The 26,401-nt window shown below is 38.7% G+C and overlaps 1 protein-coding gene across 2 annotated transcripts in view; it reads right to left on the minus strand.

Moving 5' to 3' along the window:
* DDX10 (DEAD-box helicase 10) overlaps positions 1-26,401 on the minus strand; it is a 209,406-nt gene that overhangs the window by 77,980 nt on the left and 105,025 nt on the right. For both annotated transcript variants that reach the window (XM_076328171.1, XM_076328172.1), the window contains 2 exons: positions 7,960-8,073; positions 5,605-5,766 (listed from right to left, as the gene is read on the minus strand). In XM_076328171.1, the coding sequence (XP_076184286.1) occupies positions 5,605-5,766; positions 7,960-8,073 (276 nt within the window). The remainder of the gene's footprint in view (positions 1-5,604; positions 5,767-7,959; positions 8,074-26,401) is intronic.

Below are 26,401 nucleotides of genomic sequence, written 5' to 3' on the forward strand. Positions count from 1 at the left end.
ATTTTAAAAGAAGCAATGATAGTCAGAAGTGATGGATTTAAGACTTTGTATAAAAGGGACTACTGAATGCCAGTGAGATGTGTAAGATGGGATGAAAGTATGTGATTTTCAAAAGTTCCTTTTTCAATGACACAAGAAGGAGCACTAAGACATCTGTACTTAGGCAAAATCTGAAGTCATGAAAATAAGATAAGAAAGTCTCCTAGTCTTTTTGTTGCTTTCAAATCCTTTGCTGGTAACACACTTGAATCTCTCAAGTTTCATCCTCTCCCTCCAAATGAGGCTAAGAAATAACTTACACCACTAGCCCGTCAGGCTTACATACACAATCAAACTTTTAACAGCAAATTCAGACAACGATCAGGCACCTGATCAGGCTTCTGCAGTACAGCCATGATACGTGGACTTGGGTAGTTGTTCTTCCTTCACAACACTAAGATGCAACCCAAAGATTCAAGTATCTGCTGCGGAGTGATTATGTTATCTTTTGGGAAGGGAAACCTTATGAGGTGGGAGAATTTTTAAATACCATTGAGTAGTCACTGTGAAAGTGGCCACATAATTCCTTTTTAATGTGTGGCAGTTCAAATTTTTCCCTAGCATTCCTTCATTAATGAAGGACTGATGAAGATAATTTCTTAAGCCAGTTAATAGACAGCCCTACCAGAGCGGATGCAATACTGGACTTGATGGTCACCAAAGCAAGTGAGTTAATCGGTGATGTCAAGATTGGAGGCAGCCTGGGCTGCAATGATCACGCACTGGTGGAGTTTGTGCTCCTGAGGCATATGGTCAGGCGAAGAGTAAAGTCAGGACCCTGAATCTTAGGAAAGCAAACTTCCAGCTGTTCAAGGAGTTAGTCAATAGGACCCCCTGGGAAACTGCCCTCAGGGACAAGGGAGCAGAACAGAGCTGGCAGATCTTTAAGGACGCTTTCCATAGAGCACAAGAGCTCTCAATCCCCAGGTATAAGAAATCAGGAAAGGAAGGCAAGAGACTGACATGGATGAGTCAAGACCTGCTGGTCAAACTAAAGGCCAAGAAGGAAATGCACAGGCAGTGGAAGCAGGGACAGGTATCCTGGGAAGAGTACAGGGACGCTGCCCAGTTGTGTAGGGATGGGGTCAGGAAGGCCAAGGCGCGGATGGAGCTGAACTTGGCAAGGGACACAAAGAATAATAAGAAGGGCTTCTACAGGTATGTCAGCCAGAAAAGGAAGGTCAAAGAAAGCGTACCCTGCCTGTTGAGCAAGACTGGCAAACTGGTAACAATGGATGAGGAGAAGGCTGAAGTACTCAACAATTTTTTTGCCTCAGTCTTCACCGGCAACCTCTCGAGTGGATGGACCACAAGACATGGACTGGGGGAGCAAAGTCCCTCCCACTGAAAGAGAGTATCAGGTTCGTGACCACCTGAGGAACCTGAACATACATAAGTCTATGGGACCTGACGAGATTCATCCCAGAGTCCTGAGAGAAATGGCTGGTGTAGTTGCCAAGCCACTCTCCATGACATTTGAAAAGTCATGGCAGTCACGTGAAGTCCCCGGTGACTGGAAAAAGGGAAACATTGCACCCACTTCTAAAAGGGTAGAAAGGAGGACCCTGGGAACTACTGACCTGTCAGCCTCACCTCTGTGCCTGGGAAGATCATGGAACAGATCCTCCTGGAAGCTATGCTAAGGCACATGGAGGACAGGGAGGTGATTCGAGACAGCCAGCATGGCTTCACTGAGGGCAAGTCCTGCCTGACTAACCTCGTGGCCTTTTATGATGGAGTGATTACATCAGTGGACAAGGGAAGAGCTACAGATGTCGTCTATCCGGACCTCTGTTAAGGCCTTTGACACGGTCCCCCACAACATCCTTCTCTCTAATCTGGAGAGGTATGGATTTGATGGGTGGACTGTCTAGTGGGTGAGGAATTGGTTAGACGGTCGCATCCAGAGGGTAGTGGTCAACGGCTCCATGTCCAGATGGAGACTCGTGATGAGTGGCACCCCGCAGGGGTCCGTACTGGGACCGGTACTGTTTAATATCTTCATCAATGACATAGACAGTGGGATCGAGTGCACCCTCAGCAAGTTTGCAGATGACACCAAGCCGAGTGGTGTGGTCGACATGCCAGAGGGACGGGATGCCATCCAGAGGGACCTGGACAAGCTGGAGAAGAGGGCCCGTGTGAACCTCATGAGGTTTAACAAGGCCAAGTGCAAGGTCCTGCACCTGGGTCAGGGCAACCCCCAGTATCACTACAGGCTGGGGGATGAAGGGGTTGAGAGCAGCCCTGCCGAGAAGGACTTGGGGGTACTGGTGGATGAAAAGCTGCACATGAGCCAGCAATGTGCGCTCGCAGCCCAGAAGGCCAACCGTATCCTGGGCTGCATCCAAAGAAGCGTGGCCAGCAGGTCGAGGGAGGGGATTCTGCCCCTCTCCTCTGCTCTGGTGAGACCCCACCTGGAGTACTGTGTCCAGCTCTGGAGCCCTCAGCACAAGGAGGACACAGACCTGTTGGAGTGAGTCCAGAGGAGGGCCACAAAAATCATCAGAGGGATGGAACACCTCTCCTGTGAGAACAGGCTGAGAGAGTTGGGGTTGTTCAGCCTAGAGAAGAGAAGGCTTCGGGGAGACCTTCCTGCAGCCTTTCAATACATAAAGGGGGCTTATAAGAAAGATGGTGGCAAACTTTTTAGCAGGGCCTGTTGCAACAGGACAAGGGATAATGGTTTTAAACTAAAGGGGGGTAGATTTAGACTAGATATAAGGAAGGAAATCTTTACTATGAGGGTGGTGAAACACTGGAACAGGTGCCCAGAGAGGTGGTAGATGCCCCATCCCTGACAACATTCAAGGTCAGGTTGGACGGGGCTCTGAGCAACCTGATCTAGTTGGAGATGTCCCTGCCCACGGCAGGGGGGTTGGACTAAATGATCTTTGGAGATCTTCCAACCCAAACAATTCTATGATTCTATGACTTGCCCCACTGACAATGCAATAAATTCCCAAAAAGTGTTAGTGAGAAACCAATGGCTGAAATGGGATACACTAAAATAATGTTTATCTATGACACTTATCTATGACTTCTAAATTATGCCGTAGAACTTCTCCCTATAGTGTGAATTTAACTAAGTACACGTTTTCTGTTAAGAAAAAATAGAATAAATATCTGCCCCAAATAATAACAATATAGCTTCCTCATGGGTCACTGGAAGAGTGGATCTTCTGATCACTAGATGAGCTTAACATGACCCAAGAGAAAGGAGGTAGCGCTTGTCTCTGCTTGGATGAGACAAAAGAGGAGGACTTGACATATTTTCCCAATTATTAATATTACAACTATTTCCTAAGCAGCAAGAACTGACTGTCAAGAATCCCAGACATAAAGGACGACTTAGTAATAAGGTCAAGTAACAGAAATACATTCAACCTGTGTGGCAGCCTTACCTTATATAGCCTGTATTAATTGATACATAAAATGAATTGTTTTCTCAAACTTGAATGCCTTCTGAAGTGAGGGTGAAGGATCATCTTTAACCACAAGGTTAGTGAGACTACAGGGAGGTAAATGAGGTTCTAACAAAGTGAATGCTGAACTCCCACTTATCACCTTCCTGCCCCTTCTGTCCTTTTAAGTTTCAATTCCTTTAAATTTGGGTAAGTGAAAAATTAGGATACTAAACAGTTTGTAAGACCATTTCGAAAATTAAATGACAATCAGGAAACTGAATACTTCATCATGTACAGAGAATTTACCATATGAAGCATTTTTCACCTCAAATTGTTAAGCCCCAGGTAAAAACTCTGAACATGCATGCAATGACTGAATGCAGTAAGGCAGCCCTAAAAACTAGACACATATTTCACAGTACCTCAACCAGAAGCCTTAGTTTAAATATATTTCCTTCTTTTTGTCATACTACCATTCATTTTTTTTATTTCATTTCATAAAGGATAATAATTAGGTGTAACGTGAAAAACACTTATGCAGTAAGGTAGGTTACATGAATCTTGACACTTTCCATAATTACAAAAAAATTCCACGATGTTGATGATGTGGCCAGTCCTGTTCATTTTGTCTGGCTTGCTTTTGAAAAGAGGCATTATCTTTTCATAGTATCTCCACAGTTGAATTTTTTTTTTTTTTTTTTTTAACACAAGTAAATATCTGATCAATGTCATTTGTTCTCCTCTTGGCGTTAAAATGATGAAGCTGTGTTAACAGACCTACTGATGAAGTATTTAGTCACTGAAATCTGATGTCAAACATACAACAGCGTCACTCAAAGTATATGGATTTGCTAATGAATATCAGATTGATTGGAAAGTCATAAATCAGTCTCTCCGTCCTTCTTTATTAAGCTGCATCCTTGAAATTTGATAGCATCGTTTTCTGTTAAATTGACTATGATTTACCTATAGCACAGAAAACATTATTTCTTTGCAGCTACTTTCAAATGCAGCACCTCACTGAAGAAGAGGTGAGATTTTTTTGTAGACGTCAAATGACTGTAACAGGACTATAGGAGTAGACTTTCAAATTAAATGTCTGAAGTATGCTTTGACTTTAGCTGGAATACTTCTGTGCCCAAACATAACTTGAAGCTTTCACAAATCCCCTCCAAATTATTTTGTTCAAATACAAACCTTAACAGACACTAGAACATCTAGCGCTAATCACTAGCAATCAGTGGATAAAGTCAAACTAGATAAAGTCAGCATTTGCGGAGCAGGGCAATAAAACAACACTTTTTAATGCTTTGGCAATTAGAAGCTTTAAATATAAAGCAGGCCTTTAATAACATGTAGTCCTGGGATCTCGTATTTATCCGTGATCTGGAGAAATCCAAACCCTTCTCACAATGATTAACAGAACTCAAAGACATCCAGCTGTGTTCCATATGACTGGTACGTGACAAGATCAGAAAACTCTGCTTTGGTCCATGACAAATAATACAGAAACAGTTTGCAAACTTATGGTCTGCAATTTAAAGGTTTTTAAATGCCAGAGAGAAGCCAGACTGCAGATACTGAAGTTTTCAAATTACAGCCAGAATTATATGACATTATTTGAATAATTCATGAAATAAATTCTGATAGCCCTAATAACACTGATGCAAAAAGTCAGCACTTTTGCCTACCTGAAATGTAATATTGAATGTCGAGCAAGCGGTACTGTAAAGGCATTTCAGAGCCACTCTTTGGCTTCCCCTTCCCCCTAAACATCTTCAGCATTTGTTGGAGCACGTATGCCAGACAACACTTTCTTTTTGTGAAACAAACCCTTCCACTGAATGCTGCTTAAAAAAAAAAAAAAAAAAAAAAAAAAAAAAAAAAGATGCTCCCACTAAACTTTTACCAGATTTTAAAGTTGTAAATAAAGCTCCACTGTTACCAACAACTGGTATTGCATAAGGCTTTGTGTTATCCAGCTACTTATGTCAGAACAGTCTTCCTGTGTGCAATGTAGTCCCGAAAAAACTGATGAATTTAAATGAACTTGTACTACACTTATTTCACAATATATTTAAGTATTTTTCCTCACTGAGCAATCCATATCACAGTACCTATTTCTGTACTTCAGTAATTGAGGTAGAAATCAACTTACCCTATGTTTTTCTTTTACTTTCTTCCTGTATTCTTCTTTGTCAAATCTGTCTTCTTCCCGCAGTATCTCTTTCGCTTTATCCAAGTTGATACCACTGGCATCATCTTCCTCATCTGCTTTCGCCAAACTGGATTTTTGCACAGGTGGCCACTGCTGCACTAACTGAATTATACGTCAACAATAATGGTTAGAATCATTTTTTCCACACCAAAGTTTTGATGCCCTAAATATTCCAATACACTATTTTTCTAGACTAAATAAAAAGGCCATTTGCAAAGGAAACAAACAAACAAAACTTTTGCATAATATAAACTGAGATACCTTATTTAACATCACATTCAGTCAAAAATGAGTATTTGAAAATAATGTCTCCATTAAACAGTGATATGGTGTAATAGATTCACTTGAACTTCTTCCCCTATTTTTCTCTCTTTGCCTAATGGAACAAATAATTTATAATCCTGGTAGTCATTTTGGGAGAAAAATGATATTTACTTTCAAGAAATGACTCTCCAAAATATATGCAACAGAACAAAACACCAGTAAATCTAAACAGTATGTTTTCATGTAAACAATCAATATTCCAACATATTAACTGAGAGAAAAATGAGATAAGCCTTCATCACAGTACACAGAAAACCTTGACTGCAGGTTCATGTTTTGGGGGAAGCAAGGAGGACAGACGTTGACGGTTTTATTGGTTATTGTACGAAAACTGGATTGGAAATGTTTGATGATGCAAGTTTAGCTTGTGGATGACATGCTGAACACATCCAGCTTCCCTTAAATACCTGAAGCTCTAAACTGAAGACAAAGACTAACTACATATTCACCAAAAAATATCCCCACCTATCTTATGACCTTGTGGTATGAGCAGACATCATCTGGGGGCAGTCTTTGCAAAAATCATTCTTGCTTATGGATTGGTAGAGTAGTCACTCTTAAAAAGAAACTATATAGCAGAAAATATAGAATGTCTTTCAGATACACATGCAAAACCAAACATGTTTAGGACTCCCTAATGCACACAGGGTGTTATTCACCTGGATACTGATAAAACCACCCTACTGTTTCCACTTCCTTTCCTAAAATGGAGTTTGCGTACTTGTATATTCTAGGAAGATACAATTCTTAAAGGAGTTTTATTTTATCAAAGAGAAGCATGTGGAGTAGAACTTTAAAGCATAATTTTACACAGCTCAGAAAAAAAGCGGGAACAACATCCATAGATGCAAACTTTATGTTTCCTTAAATAAGTCACCCCTTCTCTATTGTGCTACTTTTCTAACTATGATCTTTGTGCTATTTTTTTTCTCCATCCTCACTCCCTTTTGCTTCATTGCATGAATACATAAAACATTTGTGTATGTATTTTAAGATGAGACAACAGCTTTTGAATATCTAAAAATATCTGAAGATATAATTTCCAGTCAATGGGTCAACCTCTAAAACCTTTTAAATTTTGTCTAATGTCAGTAATTATATGGCTATATTCTCTTTTCCTCCAATATAAAATGCTTTATTTTATTTGATCACAAAAGCAAATTATATACTTGTAAAGGTAACCTCTCTTTCGGTTTACGCCTTACTGAAATTAATCTAGAGTAAAAAAAAAAGAGCTACTTTTTTCTTAATGCTGGAAATGGAAAAACAACATACACAGCACCTGAAGCTGTGAAATCAAATGTTAGAAAAGTCTGTGGAGCGTGGAGACTTGCTAGTGAGGTTATCACCACAATGAAACCCTAGAGTGACTAGCATCCACAATAGTTCCTTTCCGTATAAAATCAATACATTTTTCCAGAGGCTATTAAAAGATCCAATTAAATTAGTGGCAAATTTCAATGCACTGCTATATCAGAACCAGTAGGTGAAAATTTGGTACTTACTTAGCTTTCCTAACAACACTTTCAATAGTGAATGCTGGAAAGAAAAACAGGGACTTCCTCTAATTCCAGTACATTAACTCAAGACTAGGGGGAGCTTTGGCAAATACCTACAGGAAAATCATTTTACATTTCTGTAAGGAGAAAATAGGCTCTTTATTCCACCTGAAATTGAAGATAATAGGCAGAAAAGAGGTACAGTTCTGTACATCCACTAACAGCTCTCATACAAGTATCTTATACATACAAAGGTGAAAAGAGGTTGGTGCTCAGCATTCCTCTTTTTCACAGTGGAACTGAATTCTAAATGGAAGCTGAACAGTTTTGCAAAACTTAAACCAATTACAAAAACCACACACTTCTGAAAAACATGTCTTTTTATACAGATATAAACTGTAAGTATTTTTGTCTTTCTAGAAACTATAAATTCAGTTCCCACCAAAATACAGTTATTTTGAATTGATCTTACCTCTCCATCTTCAGTAAAGACTATTTTTGTGTTGACTTTAAATTTCTTCTTCAAGATTTTTTTTGCTTCCTGGGTTTTAGTTGTTTTTTTCTTCATCTTTGATTTTGATGCATTCTGTATAAAAGAAAATGAGATTTCTTATGGGTTTTTTTCTAGTCACAGAGTAATGCTTCAAACTTCCTTAAAAGCAATTAGATGTATTAAATTGCAATTCCTAAAACACATGAGTAAGAGTAATTTCCAGTAAAAATTAGCTAACAGGCCTTTTCATAAAAGTGTTTTAAGCAGGCGATATCATGAGGAATTCATTTACTCTGTTAACAATTCAGCGTAACTTAAATCCTATCAGCAGCAGGATACCTGACTCATTCAAATCTCACCCACCTTTTTGGGACAAGGACACTAGATTCACCAGCTTACACTATTAGCAAGCCTCATCAGACAAGAAATCCAGTATAACTGACTGAAGCCATTAGCTACAACTGATCAGATACCATTTTCATCTCACTTGTCACCACATTGTCCCCAGGCACCGCAGCACACCAGTTTGGGTTATTTCTGTGTCAATGAAGGGCACAAGTAGCCGTGCAAGTACCTTCCTCTTTCGTAACTCTTGTCCCTTGCAGTCCCATCACAGTGCAGAACATCAGTGCTAGGACATGTTTACCAAACTTAGCATTAAATAACATTTAGAATCACAAAAGTTATCAGCATCATAGGAAAAAAGTTGTAGTGAAACAAAGTGGTGAAGACACCAGGGGAATTAATAAATGAGTCAGCAGAGATTGTGAAATCCAGATATTAACACTGTTTCCAACAGTTTGAGGTTGTTCTTTCCTGGCTACCACTGAGAAAGCAACACTCACCAGAAAAAGCAAATATTATCTGCAAAAAAGTATCCCTGTATGAAACACACTGATACTGAAGTTACGGTTATTTTTTGTGTGCACAATCTTCCTGTTAGAAAGAAGAGGCGGTCACTTCTATTTTTGACAGAGATCGAGGATTTATCCAGAGTATTTTCACATTTTGGAGGTAGTTTGCAACTCTGGGAGAGCCATTTTAATTAATTCTGTAAAATGCAGTGGAAAATAAATTGTCACATCCACAGATGGCTCGCATAGGTTTCACAGAGACACCCATCTGGTGGTAAAATCATGGAACCAAAGAACGCAGAGATTACCGACCTCCATCTCTTCTTCCGAGAGCTCTCCTTTCAAGAACAAAGGCTGTATGTGTTCAGGCATCTAACAGGACACAATACACACCAGAGGACATTTTAAGCAATAACTGCCATTGCAGGAAGTATTTCATAGCAAAAGATATTCCGCAGGACTACATGGAGACGCCACAGAAGACGACCCACAACTCATTCATCATCCTATAAAGACTGCAAAGCTCCATTACTCAGGAAAAAGTGCATGAAAACCGGTCACTAAACTGGCTAAACTTCTGATAAATAATAGAAAGTGGTCAAAGCAACCAGAGAGAAAAAGGAAAACCTGAACTTCTTTCTCTCACTTTTCTTTTTTATTTTGGTCATTTTAATCAGTTTCATGTTCTATACCAAATCTACTATAAAAGGAAGCAAAAAAATTAACTCAGAAAGTCACTGTCATTATGGTCAGCACACTGATGCACTGAAATATGAACTATAAAAGAGAAAAATTACAGTCTTCCTAACAGGAAAAATGGTTTATGACAGCTACTGTGCTGTGTTATCAAGTAATGACCATATGCTATTATAGAAAATAGTAACTGTAGCAGCACTTATGTCCTCAGTATTGTCATATGATTTTTGTTGCACTGTGCAGCTACTACTAACAAGTCTTAGGCACATCTTTAACAGCTCAGAGAGTTGTGTTATTCCCTCACTCCTGTTGCTTATCCCACAAACACAAATTGTTTGAGAGTTTGCATAAGCATAAAACCCTTACCACGAAACATGGTACTTAGTAGAACAACAGGAATTGTCCAGAGGAAGAATTTAAAGAGAGATGTACTTCAAGGCGGTAGGATGACACTTCTCATTACCACAACATTTTCTTTTACCAGTTGCTTTTAGTTTTGTTTCTCTCCCCCCCCCGCCCAATAATCTTTCATTTCTGCACTGCCAGTATTACTGCTACCAGCATAATATGCTAATATGCTAATGTAAAAAAAAAGGTGACTGAAAGTTTCAAATTGGTACATCAATATTTCGTAAAATTATGCTTAAATGTGAATCTCAGCTGTTTACATTTCTTGGCTTAAAAAAAGTTTTCTTGGCTAAAGAGAACATTTTAATGTTTAACGTTTTAAATTTTAATCACAGATGTAGGCACAATTTTACAAACTACATGACTTCACTGTTCAGCAGGAGAAGTGGTGCAGCCCAGGAGGGAAGTTGGGTGAGTTAGTGCAGTAGTTCCTCACAAGGAACAAGTAGTTCCTCACAGTTCCTCCCTGTCCCAAGGGGTGGCTACAGTCCAGGAGAAGAGTCGGACAGGTCAGCCATGGGGTGTATATAGTTCTGGGGCTACTGTGGGGTCCCATAAATGCTGCTTTGGTCCTCCCTCGGGGACCTCTCTCACATTGTTCCGGAGTCCCTATATAGTCCTGAAGTCTCTCTCTTCTGTCACTTAAGTCTCTCTCTCTGTATGTTTCCAGTAGCGTCTTTCAGAGCATCTACTCCCCACATCTCAAGAGCCTCTCCCCATATCTCCTGCCCCAGTGGCTACTGCTCTATTTTGAACGTATCTGAGCCAGGAGTTCCTCCAACTGGCTGCAGTCTTGACGCACGATGGGTTGTTTACATCCATCTCGGCTCATGGCCTCCTCCCACACACGCTCCCCCCCCCCGCGACCCTCTCACCCAAATACCTAATGCTCACACCCAATTTTCTAATGCCACCGCCTGCCTTTGCTTTGACCCTACATTTGAACGGCTACACTGAAACATCAATTTCTCCATCAAGCAGGGGTCTGATTCATCCATTGTAAGAAGCATAACACCAATGGATAGCAGGCCTCAGGCTTTCCTAATCTTCAGTGCCAACCCTCAGTTCCCTGTGTGTTCAAGCCATTCTGCTTACTCAGTTCCCATTTTCATCTTGTGTACTAGGAGATACCTGACAATTTAGAAGCAGCAGGTTGGCATTTAACCCTCATTCTCCATGGCTTCCTCTCTTTTCTTCACAATGAGTTCACCATACCAGCAGACAACACTGGCTGCTGGAGGCTGCCAAAAGATCTCCTTCATCTGTTAAGCTCAAGTGCTGCAAAGAATACAACCATGGCAGGAGCAATGACTCCTCTCTAACCGCTCAGCAAACAGCTGAAATCTGGGGTCACAGGCTTTGCAGGCAGAAGCACTGTCACATCAGCAGAGTGAATGGAGGGTTCACTTCATCCATGAGTGAATGGAGGGTTTCTGCTGACAGCTAGACCTTGCCCCTAACGCCAGAGCAAGGTATGGGCCTGGGCATTTTAAAGCGAGCTGAGAAGGCGTAGCAGCTCCTCACACTGACCGGTTCACTCAAAAAACATTGTGTATCAATACCTGCTCAACTAATATCTACCTCAGTAAATCCATTCCTAAAGCTGAATTATACCATCAAATAAGCTGTTGATCCAAACAAAGTGGGCATGCGTGATCTGGGCAAAGGTTTTCATGTTGCTGTTAGATTTCAAAGGGATTCTGCAGTTGAACTCAAGTTGGTAACACAAGTTAAAGCACCAGCCGGTGCAGGCACACTTCCTTGTCAAGGAGAAGAGGCTACTTACCACTCACCAGCACATACATTTTGCCCTATGCCCAATAAAATAGGCCCTCAAGTCTCACTTTTTCTTCTATGGAGATGTGGCAATAGTTAAACTGATCAAACAAGACCATAATCAACCTCTTTAAAATGGTATATAGCACTTAAGCATTAGAAGTTAAGAATCACACGTGTTTATAAAAATTTCATAAAATGTAGGCTCAGCTGCAGGGTTGGGGGATTTTCTATTGTTACTAATCAAAAGCCTAAATTTCTTCTTCCTTTTGCACATGCACATGCCAGATGGCTTGCTGGATTATTTAATGAGTTAGAATAAAAACTAGCTCTTAGAAGCACAGAAAATTCAAACATTTTGATATATAATCAGAAACAATACAGCTAATATGCAAGTTCTTTTCTATTTTTCTCAAGAAGGAGCAGGCTTTTGTTTTCTGGCTTAAAAGATCTGATATTCTTAGCTGAATCTATGACAAAGGTTTTCTAAATGAAGATACTGACAAGTTTAAGACATAAGATTTACTATTTTTCCATTATAATTTTTTTCTGAAAAGACAGGGCATCAGAAACACACGTCAGTAAATTTTGCTAGTCTAATACAGAATAATTTTTTTTATTAATACAATTTTTAAAGTCAATAGGTTAGACTGATCAGTAACTCAGGATCAAAGCACTTATAGTCTCTTACCGTAACCAAGACAAACACATTTGCTTTGACCTTTGGAGTGTTACAAATCATCAAATGTAAAGTTTCTTTGTTTCTATCTATAATTTCCTTTTTAATTGCAACTCAATAAGCCTGTGAAAGCAAGCACAGTATCTTCACTACAGAAGCTGTCTAAAGACGGGACTACATTATTGTGGTGGAGTAAAATATCAGTTATAAACAATTTTCCAGTCATGTTAGCTATAACAAGCATTACTACTTTTCTAGGGGTTCTGTGGGCTTTTTGTCTGCCCCTTGCTTATACCTTACAATTCCTAGGAAGAATGGTGCTGTACCTGCAAATATTTTTCAGTCTCTCCCAACATTATTACATTACTTTATCCAGAACTCAACAGTACCTGCCTCTGAGAAACAAAAATCAATGCGGTACTCAATTTCACACACTTGTTTTGTATTTCTTCAAGAAACTGCCCACAATAGGAACAAGTATTATCACCAAGCATGTCAATCCCCCTGTAAAGCTACCAAGTTTAGATTCAGAAGTCATTCCCCACAGAATAAGACACGGGCTTGCCAGATTGAAGCTACCAAACCTTAGACAAAGACAAGTGCCGTCTTCCTCTTCGTGCCGTGGAGAGCATACAGACATGGTTTTCATCTGGCAGGCACTACAAAACTTTCAGAAGATTGAATATCCTCCAACCACTAGTCCAAAGCAGCCTCACCATAAAGCATTACCTCTCAACCCCATAAACTTCTCGATCTCAGACTACAAGGCTTTGATTACCTACAACCGAGATAAGGTTAGAGGAGAGAAAAATTGTTACTCCTCCTGACAAATATCTAACCATAGAAGCAGCAGTGAGATGATACAAACCTCACACCTTACACATAATTATAAAACATAAGGAGGAAAACATCAAGAGAAGGAAAATAACCAGACTTTGAAGTCCAGTCCATATTACTTCAAGCACCTACAAAACTCTAAACACCAAAAAGTTTCCTCCTAGTAATACAATTTGAGTCAGCCAGCCATCTGTCTTCCCATTGAGTATAAAGGACCAGAAAAGCAGAAATCCTAGGATGTGGCATGACCACAAGGAGATGTACGGATGCTGCTTTCCTTCATGATCTGTGGTAGCTAGATCGTCTCTATTTTAGTTTCCAGCCCACTTCTCTGCAATGACAGCTATTTCAGTCCCTCCTGATTTCTGCTGACTGCTAATGAGCCACAGGCCACTTTGCGCTGCCGTGAACACCAGAACAAGCCAAAGCCACTGAGAAGCAGCAGTGCAAAGTTCTTCAAACCATCCCTCCACTTTCACAACACAAATACCCCAACCTTTCCTAGGAAAACAAGCTTCTTTTGTTAACATGTGTTGGGTTTTTTTAATGTAATACAAGTGAGGCTAATTTTGCTTTGGTGAAGTACTCTAAGCTTTTTCTTTTTTAATTAAATGTTAAAAATTACGAAGCTTAAATTCACAGACACTATCCAACCAATTTGCATAGCATCTGTATACATCATCGAACACAGGTTTTACCATGACAGTTGTGAAGATATGGAAATAGGCAGGTTGGTACTCAAAAGACAAAACCAGCACTCCATACATGTTGTTCTATTTGCTTCTCTATGAACTTTTAAAGCACATCAGTCAAGTATCAAGATCAACATGATCTTGAATTTTTCAAGTGATGGCTTAAATTAAAAGGGTAGATTGATGGGGTTCTTGTTGTTCTGGGGTGGGTTTTTTTCAGGGTGTGGGTGTTTGTTTTATTTTGTTTTGTTTAACTAGTAACATGCAAGATACTGAAAAAAGCACAAAGTCAAAATTATTGGCTGGTAATTCCTTACACAATATTACAGTTTGAACAGGGAAATTCTGGACAGCTAAATCATTTGCTACATCTATGCATTATTTACTTTCTAAACCTATTGAAAGAATGTTGATTTTGAAAAAGACCATTTTCTAGGGTAGAACCACCTACACAGAGAACTGAACATGGCTTTTACAGTAACAGTTGTGAAGATAAGGATAAATCCAGGTTGGTATTCAAAAGAAAAACAGCACTCAGCATACAGAATAGCATAGATATGAATCCTTTCAAAATCACAGCAATAGGAGAAAAAAAGAGGAAATAAGAAAAGCTTCTAATAACCACTATTCAATATTGCTAACCACATTATGGACAAAGGCCACAAGACCAGCAGTTCACCACACTATCATTCCCATTTAAATTGCCCTTCAGATCAAAGAAACAGCAACAGATAGAAGAAACCATAGCAAAGACAGACCTGTACTATGGCAACCACACGCTTAGATGATGCTTGCCTTTGTTTTTGATTACTGTTAGGATAGAAGATTACATCTGAATCCGTATTTCATTAGAGTTTTGTGTTTGGGTGCAAGGGTTTGGTTAGAGAGGATGCCTTAGTAAACAACGTACTATTGTTTTCTATAAAACAAATTAAGCCATGAAAGTTGAAAAGAACTAAACTTAAAATTAAAATATCAGTATTTAACATAAAATGCAAGAGTGAGGATTAAAAAACTTGCCAACTTACAACTTGCTAAAACAACTGGAATTTTCTGCAGTATACATGATGAGCTTGGTTCTATGTTTAGACAGGTATTTGCTATAATTCCTTGTATTTAAAAAAAGGGATTTATTTAGGAGATCATTTTTACTTGTATATAGACTATGATAGCAGAAAAAAAGGAGAAAGAGGCGCCAGTAAATGGCTCCATGCCCAGTATTTCTTTCCAACCACAGACAAGAACCAAGCTTAAGAACAGAAATCTTTATTAAATTGTTCTTAAATGATAAATCTTACTCCAATTTCTAACTGACACCACATCGCAGTATTTCTCTAGAATACTTCTAAAACACTGAAAACAACTGAAATAATTTTCTGCTGAATTATTATGCTTTTTGTATGAATGAATGAATGCATATTCCATGTGATACCTGACTTCATTTCAGCAGCTATCAAGACTTAAAATTGGGAGTTTTGGCAAAGGCTAAACAGAGATAGAGGTTGAAGTTTCTCTTCCTAGCAAGTCAGTAAAAAAAGCAAAGATAAAAAAAGATGTTGATATAGCAAAATTTACATTAAATTACTGAACTTATTCTTTGAATTACAACTTAAAAATCATAACCATCTAAACAGTGGCAGAGACACCAGCATTTTCAACACAAACTATCTTTGCAGGACATTGGGGGTTCCATCAGTAGCTCTGCACTTCCAACTATGAATTTAGATGAGAGAAAGGATTTTTTTATTCCAGATACACCCCTACCCCCCATTCATGTTAAGAGGTCTACTTCTGCTTTAATTATTTCCTCTTGTTTCGTTACAGGTACCCAGGTTAGAAATGCCTGGGTACCATTCCTACTCCTGAAATGTCTTCTGAAATACAATTTCTGTATCCTCACAGCAGCATTTATCATCTACAAATTTAAACCCAATCTTGGGGGGGAAAAAAAAAAAGTGCATCTGTATCCTTCCATCCCTGAGAAAACTTTCATTGCTTTCATTTTCTATATTGAAGAAAAGAATGTTAATGTTTTACCCTGATATAAAATCCCACGATACTGGAAGGAACTATGAATGAGCAGCATTGCACGATCAATTTTTCATGCTTTTTTCCTCCGTATCTTTCCCTCTCCCTCTGCTTACTTTCTTTTTTTTTCCCCCTTGTTTTGCGGGGGGGGGGGGGGGTGTGTGTATATATGAGACTCCTCCACAGAACAGGAAGATTTTAAAGAATACTTTAGTGAAAAGCCAAGCTCCCCCAGCCTGCAAAACAAACATTTGAGTACTATAAATTATGCAGTTGTACACACAACTCTAGTACCTGCATACGCCAACAAACAGTTTTTATCACTGATCTGCAAAATCACTGCACCTCATTTTCCAAATCTTTAAGAATATTATATAAGAAATAAGGCAAAAAAAAAAGTTTATCATTATAAGGTCTAATATGGACAAAACCACTATTTAAGAAATTTGTGAGTTATAGTAATTAGATTAATATCTCACTCTGAAAGATGTCTCTGTTTAATGCACTGGACCACAGAACTTTTCAGTACAGCTATTGCATTAGCCTGAAAATCTCCATTACCTGTGAGCATAAGCAGCAACGACATCCCTTTCTGTAGCATTAGGCCTTTAGCAACACAAGACCATGACTTCTCATGCAGTTTATTTAAAAGAAAGGTGTTAACAGAGAATAGTGAACTACTTTACATATTTCTAGGCAAAAATTAAATAACGTTATAATTGAGTATGCCTGACTAAATGAACATAAAGACATTCTAGAAGACTGTAATTCAAAACCAAACATATTAACAAAGCTTTCGTTTATTCTTGGGGTTAAGGTTGGTAGAAAAATATATTTCAAAGAAATACGTACAAGCTAAGATATCCTATTAACTCAAAGACCGCCTCAGACTGAAAATATACAAGAAGTATACAATAATGATTAATACCACTAGTAACAGCAGTGCCAGATCAAGACATAAAATGTTTTCATTCCATCCCTCCCTGTCATTACAAGGTGATGCATCATTACAACCCAGTCTTCCTCTGGTAAAATCCAACAGAAACACACAGTAACCATCAAATTCTCCAGCACTTCTACAGCCAAGAGAAGCAGATGAACTGCTTGCAGTTACCCTAAGCTGAGGATTACATCTTAGTAAATGAACAAGTGTTCATCATACAACATCAATTAACAAGCAAAAACCATGATTTTGTTGACTGCTATTCATTCTCCCTATTCCAGAGCTTCCATTTTTGTGAGCAAAAGGCCATCATGAAGACGCTATTTCCAGCAAAACATGGCAAATTAGAAATAAGAGCATGAACATGTCTTTGATATTGAACCAAATTACAAATTATTTCAAATGTAGCCATCTTTTGTCTGTCACTTCCAAAAAAACCCAAAACCAAACCAAACCAACCAAACAAAAAAACCCAATCAACCAACCAAACCAACCCCAACCCAAACCACATAACACATTAACGTGGAGTTGAGGAGCTAGGAAAACCTGCACCTGCTTTGCACCTTTTGTTATATTACAGATCTCCAACAATGACAACGTTGAGATCTTTTCTCACTTTCCAGCAGGTGGAAGGTCCTGCCTATTCATCCACCACTAATACTCGACATGAAACAAGGCCCACACTCAAAATGGGGGTGAGGGGAGGCAAGTAGGAAGGGGAGGGCTGCCTTGTTTTGGATGAAAAGAACCCTTAAGCCCTTCAGGTGTGCTGAGAACATGCTACATTCTGGAACTTGTAATTTTTCAGTCTCCAGAAGAACCAGAATTGCTCCTTCTCTCCCAGGCTGCACTTAATATCTTAGTGCAAGACAGTTAAATTTAAATATTCAGAGAGATGTAATCACTGAATGAAACAGCAAGAAGGCAACACTGAGCTGACATTTAATGAACTGAAAGTTTGGGGCTTTTTTAGTTAAAGAATAAAGATACTTTTTTTTTTTTTAATGCAACTGTATTTTCTAGTAGTTCAGACACAGTTATTCTAAAAAAAAAAAAAAAAAAAAAAAAAAAAAAGACATTTCTGCGTAATCATTAAGGCAGCCAAGGCTTAAATAAATGCCATACCATCATTAAAATTCTGGCTTAAAAATACTCTGCAAAGGAATCTTAGGTCAAAAGGTAAGATGAGAAGACCACACTTTCATTCTGTTTTTCTTTAAGGTTAAATATAGTTTACCATCCATGAGCAGTACGACATTCCCTTTCTCCGTCAAAAGCCATCATGCATGGCCCCAGGAATACAGCAGCAGCCAAGGCTGAAGCTTCCTAAAACATTTTGTTCACTACGTTCTCCTGATCTGCCATCAGAAAGTAACAAAAACATTACTTTGCAAAGATAAATATATTTATCTCAGCACTCTCTCTTCCTCCTTTTGCACATGCTAAAACCAAAAACTATGCCCATTTAATTACCACACCACAATGACATCCTTCACAGGCTATGACCGCAAATAGCAAAGACCACATATTTTTTTAAAAAATACCCAAAATTTATTTTTATTTATTTGGGCAGTGTAAGTTTTTCAGCAGTAGATTAGTGGGATAACTATCATTATTTATAAAAGAGTTTTATTTCAGGATGGCATATACTCCTTCCCCTTTAGAGGCCTGTAAACACATTTCTCTCAGTGCACAAGAGCTGACACAAGTAAGAGCATTCATCTGGCCTCCACCTGGGCATGGCACAACTGAGTCCACTTAAAAGACAAAGAAGAGGTAACGCTAGTTGGCAATCTGTGAGGGTTTATCTTCAAGACGAGGCTTATTTGAATTTAGCTCCCAAATAGGGAGTGCACAACCTATCTCAGGGCCTCCTCCACAATCCCATGCACCAAACAAACCAACAGCTCAGCATGGGAGACCCAGCTGGGGTAAAGGCTGCAGCACAGCAAACATGAGGAACACACACCACAGAAGAGGAGGAAAAAAAGAGGGGTCAGCTGAGTGAGTTGCTCATTGCTGGCAAGAGACCCGAGAAGAATGTAGCCAGTTTCCTCCAACCAAATGCCAATCAAGGATAATCGAGAAAGACATAATTTCTTCACAACTAAAGGGTGACAGAGAAGCCACAATCACAACAACCATAAAACAATATTTCATGTCTATTATTTTCCTTCTTTAAAAAAGGTTGAGTATTTTGACTCCTTTCTTCATGTATTCAATACAGACTAAAAGACGCTGCCAGAAGCGGTCTTGTAGTTCCTGTGCGCCACTCCTCCAAACACTCTCATCGCTGCCCTTCACTAACACAGGTCCTTTCCCAACCTTGAGAAAAGCTGCTTCACGGATTTAAAATTGGCAGAAAGCTAACACTAAGAAGACTACAAACTGTATTCTGCTATTTTTGCTCTCAGGGTCAGACAAGCACTCCTGCAGGCTCATGGAAGGGAGAAGGAGCCAGCAAAGCAGAGCACACAGCCCTTTCAGTAACGGCCAGCCAGCATCATAGCCATGCTGTAAGATGGAAATGCACCTTAAATAAGTTTGAGAATTCAGGTAAAAGTAGCAAAACTTACTCTGAGACCTTAGGTACACAATAAGAACCTCAAGCACTGATAAACACGAGAAAAAGTGCACACATGCTTGGTGCCACTGCCATCACAAGTACAAGAAGCACATAGAGCAACGCTGCTCTCCAAACCCAGTAAATCGTGGTGAGAAAAAGAATACTAGAGGGTCCAACATCCATTTGAAGCAGCACAGCCAACATGACTGAATCAGTCTGCTAGGGTTTTGCTTTTGTTCCACTATAGAAATGCCCTGGGAGAAATCCCTGCCGAAAAGGATGCCCACTCAAAGTTGTATGAAAGGGTTTGATAACTGTAAGCATAGCCATCTCTACAAACAGGTACTAAACCACAGAGCACTAGCAACTACTTGCCTTAGGGCTCCAGATTGTGCACAGTTTAAATCTGCCTTCCAATATCTTTTAAAACATTTTGCCTCTGAGCTGAAAGCCTCCACACCTCCTTCCTTTGCAGAATTCAACATTTAACAAGAGGTCAAATTTATATAGAAGTTTACATAATTAATATTTTCAACTTGTTTTTTAAAAGTTTAAAAATCATACACATCCCTGTCTCCAGCAGAAGCAATTAAAAGTTTTCACAGTCATTTCAGCAATATATATTCAGATAGTCTAAACTTTGCCTAACTCCCAGTGCTTAGTTACGAGACAGAGTTAAGAATCTGTTAAGAAAAAATGGGAGGGCTCAGAGCAAACTTACAAGTGATGGATGGACACACTATATGGCCACAGTCAGCTGGTCCCCAACACCTCTCCTCTGAGCTTATGCCTTCAATAGTTTTCATACAACTCAGTCTTGAACACCTTACACATAAAGGGATGTTGCTAGAAGAAAGCACTCATGAAAGTGATGTGATTTCATATAAAATAAATTAGTATTTTCTCAGTCCTTCTCACTCCTCTAGAATTCTGTGGTGGTTTGTCGGAAGTTTTCAGTTTTACAATTTTTAGACTGATGATAATGATAGACTGATGAAAAAAAGGAAACACTCATTTAAAAATACCTTCAGTTGCCAGGATACAGTGGCCAAAGTGTAGCAGGTTGATATGCTGAAGTACACTAAGATTTTTCCCTGTTGCTTCTGATGCAGCAGCAAAGGTGGAAATATCTTTATCATATCACACAATTGGAAAAATGCGCAGATTTCAAGAAGTCTGCTCAGTTTATTGTCATTTTCTTTCTTTCCCTTTAAAAACAAGGCAATTAGGTGTAAAAATTGCATTAATTCAGCACAGAGGTCCTCACAGTAAAACATTCAGGCAGGATTTAGACCTTTATCTAAAGAGAAGAGGACCAGAAATTCTGGTCCAGATTGAAATAGAATTATCACCTCAAAATGGAGAACAGGAGCAGTCAGAAGGGGGACCTCCTATCACCATCTAAGAACACATACTGGCTGTGAGAAGATGAAGGTATAAAGAGAGGGTCACAAGCCAAGACTTTGTGAAGGAAGCAATAAAGAATTCCTGAGCAACATAACTAAAATTAAAACAAACAAAAAAGTGAGACTGCTAAGCTGTATGAGTGAGGTAGATACTGAACATAAACTTGCCATGACCTCAGTGTTAACTCAGCCCTCAGTAAGACTACTAAGGTACTAGACAAGCAAAGGCAACTTAGCTTCCAGAACTAGGACATGAAAACTGTCCACTTACTTGGAAGCAAAAAAATAAAAAAATAATTTTTTAATTATTATTTTATTTTTCCCAATTCAGGCATTAAATGATCAGGTAATCCCCATCATGGAATTCTGAAAATATGAGCACATGAAATCATGAAACTGGTAGAAGATTTTTTTTTTTTTAAGTAAATCTTTCTTACTGGAAGTGACAGGTGATGTAGAATTGGAAATACCAATACTTACAAAAAATGGTGAAGGGAAAGGAAATATGACCCAAGCTACTCCAGACCATGACAGGCCCTCAGTCTGACCTCATCAGGACACAAAGCAGAAAAGCAAGTTTTAGAGGAATGATGGATTACAAAAATGGAATGGAAATTGGAATAAGGAATATATTATAGCACAGGAATGCCAAAGGCACATTTGTAATAAAAATGTTATATTGACTCTTTAGAAAAAGCCAATATAACAGGACTAATTCATTTAAATTTCAGTGGAACATTTACCATAGTACCACACTAAAAAATACTAGCTGAAGTAAAAAAACAAACAAACAAAAAAAACATCACCCAAAAAAAGGTCAAGGATTAGAATAGTTACAAATGGTGACTACAGTGATCTGTGCTGAAAGATAAATTAGCAGGATGCTAGTGATTCTCCCTGGTCAGTCCCGTGGTCCCCGCTCTGCCCAGCAGAGTTAGCGATGAAATGCCCCAACGGCACAAAGCTGGGAGCTGTTGCTAGCTCAAGAGAATGCGCAACAGGTTACTCAAAAGAACGAGATAGCCTTGAAAATGAGACACATTAAAATTAGGTTAAATTCAATAGCACAAAGTGCAAGGGCTATTCAGAATTTAAAATTTAAAGTGAGAGCTCAAACCAAAGAAAGAACAAGAGAAGGAATCAGGCACTTTCCATCACAGGATGACTGTAAGCCCCACTGTTCACACAGCCATGGAAGAGACAAATACAAACCCTAAGACCTCTTGGGCAAGCCATTACCAGTAAAAGCCAACAAGGATTAATGCAACTATAGAAGGCAGTGGCGTGAACTCGCATGGTACACTGTGAGCACCTCTAGCTTCTCAGACCGAGTCAAGATGACTTCAGATGGAGCATGTGCAGAGAAGAGTTACCAGGATGAAGAGCCCATCTTTTGAGAGGAAATGAAAAGAGCTAAATGAAGCATCAGAGGGAATACGACAGCTTTCTTGTAAACATATGTGGGATAAACACAGGAGAGGGAGAAAAAAAAAAACATTTAAGCTTAAGAACAATCTTTGAATAGGAATAAATTAGTATAAACTCACCATGAAAATATGTGTTGGAAAAGAAACCAGGATAGAGAATAACCTCAAAAACAGCTCTTGCAAATAGGAATAATAAAGGCAAATCATCCTGCCCTTTTGTAAAAATAGCTGAAAGAATTTTATAAAAAGAACCAGGTATGTTTGATATGTCTCTTTGTGATACCCCAGGGACTGGGTTCAACCTAATCAGAGCATTAGACCCTGAAAGGATCAGGACTCAATTTGTAGTTAAAAACAACAACAAATGCTGCAACAGAACATTAATTAAGAAATGAAAAAAACATGTTTAATCCATATTTGAACCTATGACAAATCTTCAGTAAATGCAAGTATGCTAAAATTTAGTTTAAAATCTTTTACTATCAGTCTTTTCAGCTGTCCTCAAAGTGAACAAAAAAAATGTTCCATAACGTTTTAATTCTGATATTTCTACTTCATACAGTAGCTCTGCTATCATTTTTTTTTAAATGGCTTCACAATAAAATCATATATTTAGTATTCCATAAAGGCATATACAACACTTCATAGTTCCCAAATAATTTTTAAAACAAAGTGGACTAGTGATAAATAGACAAAAGAGAAATACCAAAAAGCACATTAGAGAACAAAGTTTAATCTACAAGGATAAGAAATTATGCTTTTGTTTTCCACAACAATGTGTTTATGTTCCTTATGTTATAACAAACTCCTATATTTCACGCTTTTAGGAAATATTTCTATGGATTACTGAAAGAAATCACTGATTTTACAGCAAGACACTAATTAATTTTGCTTTTAGAATTCAGTATGGCTATTATTTTGTGCAGTATCTCATATTCCTCACATGCCACTGTTGCACAAAATAACAGTTAGATATTGGCAGCATTAAGAACGTAAGTGGAGAAACTGTTACAAATATCCGAGCTTTCACTTTGAACACAATAAAACTAAATAAAATATAGAAATGAAAAACTGGTAAAGCATGTTCCACAAATTTTAACTCTGAAGTACCCCACTTTGAAGTCTGAATTCTCAGCATTCCTTAAAAGTTGCCTTCTTAAAAGACATCTGTTACCACAAACGTATTCTGTACCTGGCCAAACTACTCAGAAAGAAGGTCAAAAGCAAACTTTGATGGATACTAAAATTAAAAAGATAGAAATCAGGAAAAGGACATTTCAGCTCTGCACTGTCAGGCATCAGACGTGGATCCAATGTGTCTACAGAATTTATAAACCTTAGGATGAAACACGACTGATTTAACTGTCAATAACTTCAGAAGTTGATTACTTAACCAAACCTCTACTTCCAGAAACATTAGGGCTTAATATTTCTAAAAAGCACTGAACTTTTAAAGCAATGATAGAAAAGAGCAACCCAAATTAGATGCAACACTGGGTTTCAGTACTGAACCAAAAAGGACCACTTTTTCTTCCCTCGCCTCTTCGAACCAGTTTGACTTTTATACTAAGAAGGACTCTCTACCACAGAGATGTCACATAGGCAAGATGATGACTTTCACTGACCTTTAAAAAAAAGACCATTTCTTTTTCTTAAGTCTGCATTAAGGTTTGTTCCACATATTTTTACAGAATTGTTCCATTGACCATGCCATGAAATTATGCACATCCATGAGCTTTTATATCAAGGTAGTTCTGAATCAACTATCTTTTGATTCAACTATCAACTTCCTGTACCTTAAGAAGCCATGAATTAGAGGTAAGGCTTTCCCACCTTATGGCTAAACAATTTGAGATGTGAGACAAATCCTTAGACTATAATCTGTCTCCATGTCTTCAGGCACTGTAGTTTTCAAAAGCATACAAAACCCCATCAAAATGTAAAAAAATCTGGTATAAATTCCACCTATTACAATGCCCTTCTATACAAAAAGGGAGTCTGATTAAATCTTCAGTAAGTACAGCATGCAATACACCTCATACTACTGAACTCACACTATTTTTACATATTCATTTAAAATATCAGCCACTACAAACAGTAAAACCTTTTAGCAGAGCCAATTTTTTTTTTTTTAATTAATCTATGCCTTATTATATTTAATACTAAGAGTACATCTGGGACAATAGCATTCTTCCAAGCTTATAAGAACTTCTATATTCATTTATGACAGTTGTTTTGAAAGTGGAACAAACATCTGTCATTCACAATACTAATTGCCTTAAAATTTATGGCAGGCAATTAATTGCATTCTAACACTCAAACGAATCTCTCCTCCTGAGCTGCATTTACAATTCTGCTATTCTCTCTGGGAAAACTTATGTTCTGGTTATCCTATCTGAGCCATAATACTCATATTTTAAAGATCCTTGGAAGAAAGTCAAGCTGAAATCAAATCACTAATTATTTATAGAGGAATGCACTGGACTTCACAGACATTAAGGAATGAACATAACCTACTTGTTATAGTTATATTTCAACATCATAAATTAACTTTTGTTTTTATATAACATCACACACTTTTCTCCTCCCTTTAAATTCAATTGTACTACTTTTGAATAAATGTGGATTTTGCATTCTGCATAGACAGAAAAATAAGTCTACAGGGATAACATACGAGCAAACGTGTTTCTGTATGTTCACCAAAATACACAGCTCAGACCTGGAAGTCTCTTGTGCTTACTGAAAATCCTTAAAATTTAATAATGAATTTTCACAAACCAGAGTTGATGGAAATGCATCACTGATTTAGCAAAGAATGCTCTGAATCCAGCAAAGGGAAGACGTGGCACTGATCAATCATCCCCACTCTCCCCCATCCTCACACCAAGACCAACACCGCAGCCAGGGCACATGAAGGCACAAGCAAGGAGACAGGAGTGGCATTACCATTTGAGCTCTAAGTGCCAGACCATTTGCAAGAAAAGGTTCAACATTTGGCGATGCAAGATACTTCTGCCATCCAAAGAGATGTCTCCAGTCTTCCCACTGGAAGTGCAGTGAATTGTTGGGAATTCTGTTGCAGGACACATCAGGTACATAGGTCAATAGCTGGACCATACCAATTTAAGCAATACAAACATACATTCCCATTCCTGAAGCATTTTTATGAGTACTGCAAAAAAAAAGCTGCAAGTTGTCCATTTTCAGGCTTAATTCCCATCCTTGTAGTTCAAAGAATGTGATCTCCTGAGAAATGTCCCTAAATTAAGAAGTCCTCTGTTGACAGACATCTCTGGGCTGGACTTTACTGCACTTCTCTACCACCAAAGCATTATCCCATTTGAGCCTCAGCTAAGCTCCTGGGCACACACACAAATTGCTACATTGCCTTAAGTGAAGAAGCAAGCTGGAGCCCTCAGGCACACCAAAGAAAACAGCCTGAAGCTGGTAATACAGTGGAGAAGCAGCAGCTTGTGTTAGCACAACTGGGCCACTACAACCCAATCATGACCCCCCCAGGCCTGCCCCGTGCTCATTCTCACTCCAGCGAGGTGGGAAAGCTCACCTAGCTCAGTGTAGTGAAAAATCAGGAGTTTGAAAAAGTAATTTGAAAAAGATGAGAGAAAAGGCAGAAAAAACAGGTCTATGCCTAGGAATCTGTTATCACTACTTGGGGGGGGGGGGGGGGGGGGGAAGGTTTTACTGACAGATCTATTCCTTACAGGTAGTCTCTATGGGCTAAAATGTTGGTCCTATTGCCATCTCACTAGAGGTCTCCATTTAAAAAAAAAATCTAGATAGGTAGCATAAAAGATAAAGGAAATACTCCTCTCTTACAAAAAACAATAGTTTCTGAAGCAGTTTCATGGGTCACATACGGCAGATAACTTTTCATAGAATCATAGAATCATTGAGGTTGGAAAAGACCTCTAAGATCATCGAGTCCAACCATTGACCCAACACCACCATGCCCACTAAACCATGTCCCTAAGCGCCTCATCTACATGTCTTTTAAATACCTCCAGGGATGGGGACTCAACCACTTCCCTGGGCAGCCTGTTCCAATGTTTCACCACTCTTTCAGTAAAGAAATTTTTCCTCATGTCCAA

This window comes from Aptenodytes patagonicus, chromosome 1 (assembly GCF_965638725.1).
Source record: "Aptenodytes patagonicus chromosome 1, bAptPat1.pri.cur, whole genome shotgun sequence".
Taxonomy (NCBI): domain Eukaryota; kingdom Metazoa; phylum Chordata; class Aves; order Sphenisciformes; family Spheniscidae; genus Aptenodytes; species Aptenodytes patagonicus.